General features: G+C 41.9%; 1 protein-coding gene across 3 annotated transcripts in view; it reads left to right on the top strand.

The window, feature by feature from the left end:
- TMTC4 (transmembrane O-mannosyltransferase targeting cadherins 4) overlaps positions 1-12,119 on the top strand; it is a 78,493-nt gene that overhangs the window by 24,953 nt on the left and 41,421 nt on the right. For all 3 annotated transcript variants that reach the window (XM_038759307.1, XM_038759308.1, XM_038759306.1), the window contains exons 3-4: positions 7,049-7,164; positions 7,929-8,145. In XM_038759307.1, coding sequence (XP_038615235.1) covers positions 7,049-7,164; positions 7,929-8,145 — 333 coding nt within the window. The remainder of the gene's footprint in view (positions 1-7,048; positions 7,165-7,928; positions 8,146-12,119) is intronic.

Here is a 12,119-nt window from a genome sequence, read left to right as displayed (position 1 = left end):
GAGCCACGCTGCTTCTCTAAGCGCCACTTGTCAGCTGGGTGACTTTGGGCGACTCAACTTCTCTGGGCCTCAGTTCCCTCATCTGTAAAATGGGGATTAAGACTGTGAGCCCCATGTGGGACAACCTGATCACCTTGTATCCCCCCCAGCGCTTAGAAAAGTGCTTTGCATGTAGTAAGCGCTTAACAAATGCCATTATTATAATTATTATTAATATAATTCAATTATAGATATTTAACAGTGACATCTTCAACTATTGAGCTGTCATTTGAATTTGATGATGCTGCTGAGCTTACGGTTTGGAAGGCAAGCCGTTCAAGTAGAAACTGTGAGGATTCAACCAATGCAGCCACCTTACCTTTTTGCTGTCTTCACCTACCGTTCCCCAATTCACTCGCTTTGCTCTTTCCAAACTAGCCTTCTAACTGTACCTTGCTCTCAAATCCCGTTATTGGGTAGGGACCGTCTCTATACGATGCCGACTTGTACTTCCCAAGCGCTTAGTACAGTGCTTCTGCACACAGTAAGCGCTCAATAAATACGATTGAATGAATGAATGAATGGTGAAGTTCACGTATTAATAATAATGGCATTTATTAAGCGCTTAGTATGTGCAAAGCACTGTTCTAAGCGCTGGGGGGTTACAAGGTGATCAGGTTGGCCCCCGCGGGGCTCCCAGTCTTCATCCCCATTTTAAAGATGGAACTGAGGCCCAGAGAAGTGAAGTGACTTGCCCAAGGTCACACAGCTGACAACCGTTGGAGTCGGGATTTGAACGCCGGACCTCTGACTCCAAATCCCGGGCTCTTGCCACTGAACCACACTGCTTCTCTATACTGTACTATACCATACTGTAATATACGATATACTATCCCATTCCCAAGCGCTTAGCACAGTGCTCTACACACTATAAGCGCTCAATAAAAAAAATACGATTGAATGAATGAACGATATAGTCCCCAAAGCTATATCTTCAGCCCTAGAGAGCGTGAGTGTGGCTGAAGGGGCAAATGTGGAACTCATAATTCCAGCTACACTTTGCACACAAAAATACCACCTTTTGTTGTGTTGTGGTCCTTAATGTTTGCAGCATCTGGCCCTGTTTTCTCATTTGTCTCCTTGTCTCTCATTACTTGTGAAGCTTTTGCTCGAATTGCTCCACTCCACTCTTGAGTGAGCTGCACATAATTTGCACTCAGTAAATACCACTGATAGATGGATAACAGAGTGCCATGCTGGTCTGGCCTCAGTAATTAACTCCCAGTTTTATGGTCACATGCAGCATTATCTGAGACTTGGTTTTACCGGGTCCATAAAACACTTCATCTGCCCTTCCCGGCTCTCGGTTTCCTAATTTAAGTCCTCCATATAGCCGTTATTTGGGTATCCTCATTTTCTTCACATGTCTTACCCATTGCAGTCGTATTAAAACGAGCATAGTCTGCATGCTAGGAGACAATTACAGAATTTCCGTTTGTGATCTAGTGGTGTTATTTGAGTGTGTCTCAAGGAGTCAGACGCGGGGGCCTATGTATGATTCAGTCTCTTAGCCATAGAGAAGGCTGGCAAACATTACAGCTCTGCAGGCCTTTGGTTTGGTCTGGAAACTGGAACCTTATATTCATTCAGTCAGTTGAATTTATTGAGCGTTTACTGTGTGCAGAGCACTGTACCAAGCGCTTGGAAAGTACAATTCAGCGACAGAGACAATCCGTACCCAACAGTGGGCTCACAGTCTGGAATATCATAGATATCATACTGCTGTTACCCCAGTGAGGACTGTCTCACAAATGATATGCTTGTCTTCACTCAGTTTTCTGTTTCCTTGTCTATCACTATGTGATTGTTCAGTGTACTGCCTAAGGACTGTACATATTTTATATATACATATATGTATAATAATAATGACGATGGCATTTATTAAGCGCTTACTATGTGCCGAGCACTGTTCTAAGCACTGGGGTATCATCATCATCAATCATATTTATTGAGCGCTTACTATGTGCAGAGCACTGTACTAAGCGCTTGGGAAGTACAAATTGGCAACATATAGAGACAGTCCGTACCCAACAGTGGGCTCACAGTCTAAACGGGGGAGACAGAGAACAAAACCAAACATACTAACAAAATAGAATAGATATACGTACAAGTAAAATAAATAAATAAAAAAATAGAGTAATAAATATGTACAAACATATATACAGGTGCTATGGGGAAGGGAAGGAGGTAGGATGGAGGGGATGGAGAGGGGGACGAGGGGGAGAGGAAGGAAGGGGCTCAGTATGGGAAGGCCTCCTGGAGGAGGTGGGCTCTCAGTAGGGCCTTGAAGGGAGGAAGAGAGCTAGCTTGGCAGATGGGCAGAGGGAGGGCATTCCAGGCCCGGGGGATGACGTGGGCCGGGGGTCGATGGCGGGACAGGCGAGAACGAGGTACGGTGAGGAGATTAGCGGCGGAGGGTGTGGGCTGGGCTGTAGAAGGAGAGAAGGGAGGTGAGGTAGGAGGGGGCGAGGTGATGGACAGCCTTGAAGCCCAGGGTGAGGAGTTTCTGCCTGATGTGCAGATTGATTGGTAGCCACTGAAGATTTTTGAGGAGGGGAGTGATATGCCCAGAGCGTTTCTGGACAAAGATAATCCGGGCAGCAGCATGAAGTATGGATTGAAGTGGAGAGAGACACGGGGATGGGAGATCAGAGAGAAGGCTGATGCAGTAGTCCAGACGGGATAGGATGAGAGCTTGAATGAGCAGGGTAGCGGTTGGGATGGAGAGGAAAGGGCAGATCTTGGCAATGTTGTGGAGCTGAGACCGGCAGGTTTTGGTGACGGCTTGGATGTAAGGGGTGAATGAGAGAGCGCAGTCGAGGATGACACCAAGGTTGCGGGCTTGTGAGACGGGAAGGATGGTAGTGCCGTCAACAGAGATGGGAAAGTCAGGGAGAGAGCAAGGTTTGGGAGGGTAGATACAAGGTAATCAGGTTGTCCCACGTGGGGCTCACAGCCTTAATCCCCATTTTACAGATGAGGTAACTGAGGCACAGAGAAGTCAAGTGACTTGCCCTGAGTCACACAGCTGGTCAGTGGCGGAGCTGGGATTAGAACCCATGACCTCTGACTCCCAAGCCCGTGCTCTTTCAACTCTGACACGCTATGTATAGAGAGAGAGAGAAAGACAGAGGTAAAGATAGATATGTATATGATATATACATAAAATAGATGGCATGTTTTTTATTCAAGTGCCATAATAATAATAGTTATTTTTATGGTATTTGTTAAGCGCTTACTATGTACCAAGCACTGTTCTAAGCGCCAGGGTAGATATAAGGTCGTCAGGTTGTCCCACATGGGGCTCACAGTCTTAAGCCCCATTTTACAGATGAGGTAACTGAGGCACAGAGAAGTCAAGTGACTTGCCCAGAGTCACACAGCTGGTCAGTAGCGGAGCTGGGATTAGAACCCATGACCTTTGACTCCCAAGCCCGTGCTCTTTCAACTATGACACGCTATGTTTATAGAGAGAGAGAAAGACAGAGGTAAAGATAGATATGTATATAATATATACATAAAATAGATGGGATGTTTTTTATTCAAGTGCCATAATAGTAATAGTTATTTTTATGGTATTAAGTGCTTACTATATACCAAGCACTGTTCTAAGCGCCAGGGTAGATATAAGGTCCTCAGGTTGTCCCACATGGGGCTCACAATCTTAATCCCCATTTTACAGATGAGGTAACTGAGGCCCAGAGAAGTGAAGTGACTTGCCCAAGGTCACACAGCAGACACGTGGTGGAGTCAGGATTCGAACCCATGACCTTCTGACACCCAGCCCTGTGCTCTATCCCCTATGCCACGCTGCTTCTGTGAGCTGAAGGGAATAAGTTAACATTCTTTGGCTGTGGGAATCATGTTAACAGGGAATCGGCTTTTCCAGTGCTCAGTTTGGTCCTTCATGGCCGTTTTCAGGTTATCCTTTTGGAGTTATTTTATCTCTCAGTGGGAACTTAGCTTGAATATGTTTGAGGGAAAGAGGTTGGGGGGAACAGTAAGAAAGACCTAGTCAAACAGTAGTTAGCAATTATCCAACATCCTCCCCACAGATCAAAGGTGAATTTCAGATAGGGAAGCAGCCTGGCTTAGTGGAAAGAGTGGGCTTGGGGGGCAGGGGTCATGGGATCTAATTCTGGCTCCACCACTTAGCTGCTGTGTGACCTTGGGCAAGTCACTTCACTTCTCTGGGCCTCAGTTACCTCATCTGTAAAATGGGGATTAAGATAGCCCCACGTGGGACAACCTGATTACCTTGTATCTACCCCACACTTAGAACAGTGCTTGACACACAGTAAGCGCGTAATAAATGCCATCATTATTATTATTCATTCAGTCGTATTTATTGAACGCTTACTGGGTGCAGAGCACTGTACTAAGCGCTTGGGAAGTACAAGTTGGAAACATACAGAGGCAGTCCCTACCCAACAACGGGCTCGCAGTCTAGAAGGGGGAGACAACAATACAAAACATGTGGACAGGTGTCATCAGAACAAATAGTAATAAAGCTAGATGCCCATCATTAACAAAATAAATAGAATAGTAAATATGTACAAGTAAAATAAATAGAGTAATAAATCTGTAGAAACATATATGCAGGTGCTGTGGGGAGGAGAAGGAGGTAGGGTGGCGGGGATGGGGAGGAGGAGAGGAGAAAGGAGGCTCAGTCTGGGAAGGCCTCCTGGAGGAGGTGAGCTCTCAGTAGGGCTTTGAAGGGAGGAAGAGAGCTAGTTTGGCGGATGTGCGGAGGGAGGGCATTCCACGCCAGCTTGTACATATTTATTACTCTATTTTACTTGTACATATCTATTCTATTTTATTTTGTTAGTATGTTTGGTTTTGTTCTCTGTCTCCCCCTTTTAGACTGTGAGCCCACTGTTGGGTAGGGACCGTCTCCTTTCCTATTCATATCTCCACCACACAACCTAGTGAATCATGTTCAGTTAAGATTATCCAAGTCATTCCATAATGCATTTGCTTTTGTAGCAATAACACCCAACGCTTTTATGTTTCCTGAAAATATCATAATGTGCTGCTCTCTATAGAGGCACATAATTAATTTGATCCTAAACTACAACGTTAATCATTTTAATCCAACGGCCGGAGGGATTTATCAAGTTTAATGTTTTAAAACTAGTCTTTTTGTTTTTATGTTAATGATTAATGGCCTAATTAGTTCAGCTCTCCAGCCAGGTTTTAATAAAGCTAATCATTAGTTGCTATCCCTCATCTTTGCTTAGCTTATTCTGTCATGGTCATGCTGACCTTGGGAATTAGATAAACAGCATCTCATTCAGCCACTTGTGGTTGTACTTCCTAAAGTGCATGTATGAGAAATCTGGTTATAGTTGTACAATACCTCAGAAGCAAGCCACTATTTGATGTATATTTCAGATACTGTATATGCAACTGAACCTTGCTTATTCCCACACTGATTTTGGAGCTGACCTGTTAATACTAACTATGGTATTTGTTAAGCGCTTACTATGTGCCAAGCACTGGGATAGATACAAGCAATCAGATTGTCCCACTAGAGCTCACAGTCTTAATCTCCATTTTACAGACCTGTTGAAAGTCAACATGGTTTGATGTAGGCCTGATGTACATTCCTCCTCTGAAGTCATTAGGTATTTTGAATTTGTGATGGAGAATGGATAAACTAGGTTAAGGGTATGATAGAAAGTAAATGCTGCATGCTATATTCAAAATAAAGTCCTATTTTCCCAAGGGAATGTTAGTTGTTTTACAACCTACTTCTAAGTAGTTTTGAAAAAATAATGAGTACAGTCAGTTCTGCCATTATGGGCCATTATGTTTATTTTCATTTTACATTTTGCCTAGAACATTGCTTAGGGAGTTAAGGAAAATTCATCCGACATATAAGTCCATTTGGCTACCATTCTCTATGGTATCAAAAGAAATACTCATTGACGCGTGCATGCAATGCCAGTCATGGTCAGTACTACAATGTGAGTTTTTATTGACATGGTGTTCTATAAAAACCCAACCCTGCATTGTAGAAAAACTGGGTTTATTGCTAAAATGAGGAAAGATTACATCTTTCCCTGAGACGATCTGTGTTGTAAATTGGGGTAAGACCAAGGACCAGAGTGAATCACAGAGATATCGGGAAAATCTCAGTAGGCTAAAAGCTTGTCGCAGTCAGATTTGCCTCTGAGTGGCTCTTTGCTTGGAGCTAATTAAAATATCTCAGTGGATGGAAATAGAGGAATTTACTCCCCTCAAAACCCCTGCTTCCCATGCCCCCCCCCCCCCCCCCCCCCGCCAACTCCTTACCCTGTTCATCCCCTACTCAACACATACACTCATCACTGGGATTACCTAGAATTTCAGAACCAGTCAGCCTTATTTATGGCAGAAATTTTTCCTTTGGGTGGAAAATGATGAACCATTTGTGTTTGAACAAATCATCCCCAAATGACAGCCCTGATAAGACTATTAAGTTAGCAGGGAAAATGTTTCTGCTGTATGAGATAACTTTTATGCCCATCTCTTCTTTTTCCTCTGCATAAAGTTATCCTAAAAATATTTGATTTAAATTTTGGAAGATGTTTCCAGATTAGCTCACTGTCTTTCATGTGTGTTTTTCGGTGGTGGTGGTTTGTTTTTTGTTTTTATGGTGTTTGTTATGGTATTTGTTCCAGACACTATACTGAGTGCTGGAGTAGATACAAGACAATTAAGTTGGGTACAGTCTCTGTCCCACATGGGTTCACAATCTTAATCCCCATTTTACAGATGAGGCAACTAAGGCACAGAGAAGTTCAGTGACTTGCCCAGGGTCACAGAGCAGAAAAGGGGCAGAGCCAGGATTAGAATCTAAGTCCTTTTAGCTCCCAGGCTTGCTCTAGCAACCAGGCCATACTCCTTTTCATTTGCTTCAGCTGAGAAATGCTGCTTCAGTTTGTTTCAAATTGACTACCTTTACTTTCTTTTCATTGACAGTTGGGGTAATTTTGAAATTCCTTCTGATGTGTCTCTGTAGGACCTCCAAGCCGAAACGCCACTTAGTGACTTGTGGCAGCATGACTTTTGGGGTAGTAAACTCAGCAGCAACAACAGTCATAAATCATACCGACCGCTCACTGTCCTAACTTTCCGGTAAGCATCGGGCCTCAAACAGGTCGCAGGCTTCTGATCTCCTTTGATACCAGCAGATGTCTTGGTGCTGTGGGTCAGTGCTGTGCTAAGCTAGTGCAAATTTCATAAACTCACACTCCTCTATTCTCAGAGAGATTGCACCCTCTTTAAGGAGTTCAAAGGCAAATTAATTCAGGAATTTGGAGAGTACCATTTTGCATTGCAAGATAAGCTAATTTTAATAATCACAGTGAAAAATTTGCCCTACATTCTGGCTTAGTAAAGTGTGTTTCTTCTAGGCACCTCTTTTCCCAGGTACTTAGAAGAAGCTTGTAATTTAATGACACAACGTAATTTAAAGCCATGACAATGAAACTAATGTCTGTTCATTTACTTGCATTTTTGGATTGCATTACCTAATTCATTTTAATCCTCTGGGTGATCATTACATCTTATATAACTTTTTTGGTAACAATTTTTTAGTTTCAAAAAAGGAGTATGATATCTCTATAGCTATCTAAATGTATAGGCAGATGTCGATACATATTATTTTTCATTTATTCATTTTCTTTTTCTCCCACCTTCCCTTTTCCTTTTATATTCCCCTTGCATTCAGTTATGCCTTCCTTTAATCTTAAAGCTTCGGATAATTCTTTTTAACCAAATACAGACAAAGCAGTTCTTCCTTATTCCTTTTACTTGCAGTAATTTCCCTTTAAAAATATTGGGTTAAATTATGCATATGGCTTTGAACGTAAAGCATTTCTGTCCTTTGTTTGATACAGGATTAACTACTATTTATCTGGAGGTTTCTACCCAAAGAGTTTTCGTGTTGTCAACATTCTGCTGCATTGTGCCATTTCTGTCTTAATGGTTGATGTCTTCTCAATTTTGCTTGGTGGACTACAATATACCAATAAAGGAAGGCGGTTAAACCTTGCTCCCAAATCATCCCTGTTAGCTGCATTGCTCTTTGCTGCACATCCAGTGCATACTGAGTGTGTAAGTACCTGCTCGCTAGATGTGCTTTTTATGAAAGATGAAGTCAGATGGCATATATCTAATTTTCCCTTCATGGGCTGGTTACCTAATGCAGGGGAGAGGGAGTCATTTCTTGAATTCAAACAGGGCTGTCCAGCTACATCCCAAATATTTGAAATGACCCACGAAATATTTAGAGGCGTCTGACCTTGCGCTAATGAGAAATGGAAAATTAATTCAGTGAGTCAAAAACTGCAGAATGATGACATGGAGAGTACTGTTATTTCACTACAAGAATTGAAGGTATGAATGCCTGTTATTTAAATACTGGTAATGTATATAGCTGTCTCTTGGCCCAGAAACTAATCCACAGTTTGAACTCTTGAGGAACAGTCCCTTTCACAGTTTCAAATGAAGCCATTACAGTGTGCACTGATGGAGCAGTGGCACCCTCAATACACTTTGAAAGTACAGAAAACACTGCCGCTTGCCCCAAGGAGGGTATGTCCATTCATTGACCCTTCTTACCAAAGAGTTTTGACAAGAGCCTTGGGCCCGTATCATGACAGTTGAGAAATTTAAGAGGTTTGATCCCTGAATAGATGTCATCACATACATGTGTGTGATGTGAGAATACTTACATAAATGTATTTTCTTGCTTCTCTCTGTATCAGCAGGTACTACTTACCATTCATTGACTTTAATTCAATCAGCTCTCCACCCACTATGTGTCCTCACTCCTCTCCCACAACATCCCAGCTTACCCACTTTGCTTCTCTCAAGTCAAACTATTCAATGTATCTCGCTCTCATCTCTTTCACACCCGCCTTTCTGCCTGAAATCCCTTTCCCCTTCACGCTTGGCATACCACTGATCTCCCCACCTTCAAATCCTTTTTCAAATTATATCTCCCCCCAGGAGGTCTTCCCTGATTAACCCCTCCTCTTCCCATATTATCTCCCTCTCCTGCTACCACTGTTGCTCTTCCGTCTCACGTAGGTACTTGGGAATTCACATCCTATACCCCTCTGTTGCACTTAAGTACATACCTCTACAGTTGATTGTTTTGCCTTACATAGCACTTGGATACGCACACCTTCTACCCCTCTGTAGCACTTAAGTACCTATCTCTATACTCTGTTGCTTTGGCCTATCTATAACTTAATTTAGTGTCAGTGTTCCCTGCTAGATTGTAAACTCTTTGAAGGGCAGGGGTCATGTCAACTATATTGTACTCTACACTCAAGCACTTAGGACAGTGCTCAGCGGGTTGAGCACACAGTAAATGCTACTGATTGAATGATTGAAATGGACAGGATTCTCCTTGGGTCAGAAAGGCAACCACAAGAAAAGTCCACGTTCAGAAATGGATTTGCTTCGACAATTGTATCAATGTCCACTGGTCCCTCTGAATGCCATCCAAACCTTAGCAGAAAGAGCATGAAACCAGAAAGCGGGAGCCCTGGATTGTAGTCGAGCTGTGGGTGACCTTGTCCAAGCCACTTAACCTCCCTTATTACCTCATCTGTAAAGTCGGAATATCTACCTCTCCCTTCTTCACAGGGATAAAATGAAATACTTTTTTGAAAGTGCTTTGTAACAGTAAAAAATGCTGAACGAATGTATGGTGTTATCTAGTTTGTTCACCTGGATCGATCCAGACTGAGATTCCTTTCAGTTGAGCTCCGTATCATGGCTATTTCAGTCTTCCGGGCCCCCAGGGAGAAAAAGTCCATGAACAACTCTACTTTGGAAGGTCAAGCTGATACAAAGTCAATCCACCCATCGGGATTCTGGCCACCCCATGGGTCATTACATGTTGCCAACTTGTACTTCCCAAGCGCTTAGTACAGTGCTTTGCACACAGTAAGCGCTCAATAAATACGATTGATTGGTTGATTGATTGATTAGTGTATTTAAACAGCTATCTAAACTACTCTCTGAACATATGCAGAGATGCTGCTTATAGACCCCTATTTGGAAAACAGTTTAATGCAGTACCTTCTGCCAGGCAAGTGAATGATCATAAAAGGTAACTCCCTTTCCCCATGCACAAGGATTTTTAAGGACCAAGTTATTCTTTGCATAGCCAGAAGATTTTACCTAAAACCACATCTAATTTCCATTAAATCTAGCACTTAGAACAGTGCTTGACACACAGAAAGCGCTTAACAAATGCCATCATCATCATCATTCGTCCTTCATGTCCGAGCCAGGCTCTGTACTTTGAATGTCAATAGGGCTATATTCTATAATAGGGGTTTAAGGTTATTAATCTTTCCCTTTTCTCCCCTGCCTTCCAAGAGTTATTTCTAGATATTTCATCACCAAATACCTTGTAAATTGCAGATAGTTTTACTCCTAGAGGGTCAGATTTACATTTTAAGGTCTCATTTTGGCTTATGGTTCCATTTGGGCTCAGTCTATTAGCAGAACAACAATTCCAACAGCCTCTACTAGGAGTAGCTCAATAGACGAAATAGAATAAATTTGCAGGATAACAATAGTAATAATTATTATTACTGTTATTATAATTGGTGTGTGCCAGGAACTGTACTAACCGCTGGGTGAATGCAAGCAAATCAGGTCGGACACAGTCCCCGTCTCCTGTGGGGCTCACAGTCTTAATCTCCATTTTACAGATGAGGTAACTGAGGCAGTGTTGATTAGAATTGAGCTGGAGATATTCGTTATATTTGACTTCCAGGGCTACTTTCACCTTTTTTTAAATCAATCCAGATTTTAAAATGAGCAAAAATCAGGCCTTCTAAGAAAAGGCTTTAATGTCTAATATTAATTTGACAGAATTGTTTGCTTGGACTGTTTGACCATGTCAGTATATTAACAGCCTTACAAAACAGTGTTGTTTTTTGTAAAACCATTGGACCGAAAATCATTCTTTTAGCTGACCTATTAAGGAGAATAGGGAAGATGAGGGATTTGGGAAGTGAGTATGTTTTCAATTAAGGGGAAGGCAGAAGCTGGGTGGCTCATCTAAGATTTCCTGACATATGTTTTAACTTCACATGATTTGTGGCTGACATACATGTTTAGGCTGAAAATGTATTTGATCCCACAACAGTTTGCAAGGTTGATTCCCTGGAAAAAAAATCTATAATTTATCTGACCCCCAAAATTTTACTCTTTCACTCTCCATTAAGTAGGTAGTTTCTAATCAGCATTTTTTTACTTCTCACCTGGTACATGTGATTGTTTGCAAGGCTGTTCTAACAGCTGTCCATATGAACTAATGATCCGGCCCTGTTCATCATTTGTAAGTGATGTCTGCTGGAACAGTTGCTGCTAGGAATATGTGAGAAGAGAGACTATATATAACAAAGAGACCTTGGGATGGATTTTTCATGTTAATATTTAGTAGTATGATAGATATATTTAAGTGAAACCAAGGATGTACAGTATGAATCCTTTTAAAAGATGTGCAGAATCTCTGAAACATTTACTTATATAAGAGGTCAAAGATTTATCCCACTCGCATTTCTCAAAGGAATTTTCTTTCTATTGTCTATAGTAAGTGTGCTGGAAGAGTTAAAGAAAGGAGGGTTTTTTTTTTTTTAAAAAAAAGGTCATGTTTATTTTATGCCTTGGTTGAGGTGATTTGGAACTGTCCATGGAATTCAGAAGTTAATGACTCTGGAAATGCACTGTGAGAAAATTATCTACATGCACTTGCATGTGTTCTAGGCTGCTTGCCTACAAGAAGAAATGGAGGCACAGAGAAGTTAAGTGACTTGCCCAAGATCACACAGCAGAGCTGGGATTAGATCCCAGGTCCTCTGGCTCCCTGCCCTTTGCCTGGGAAATTTGGAAACTGCATTACGTACTCGATTTTTTGGTTCAGTTTTGAAGTTGTCACACTGTTAAATCTTTAAATTTGGTAACTCCAGAGTTTTCCTATTTCCTCCATCCATGGATTGTCTCACGATGTTCACTACCTCATACTGTTTCATGTAAATTTAATGGCTAAGTAGTGAATT

This window comes from Tachyglossus aculeatus, chromosome 17 (genome assembly GCF_015852505.1).
Source record: "Tachyglossus aculeatus isolate mTacAcu1 chromosome 17, mTacAcu1.pri, whole genome shotgun sequence".
Lineage (NCBI taxonomy): Eukaryota > Metazoa > Chordata > Mammalia > Monotremata > Tachyglossidae > Tachyglossus > Tachyglossus aculeatus.
Note: the sequence above shows the minus strand (reverse complement) of the source record. Positions and strands in the feature narration are given on the sequence as shown.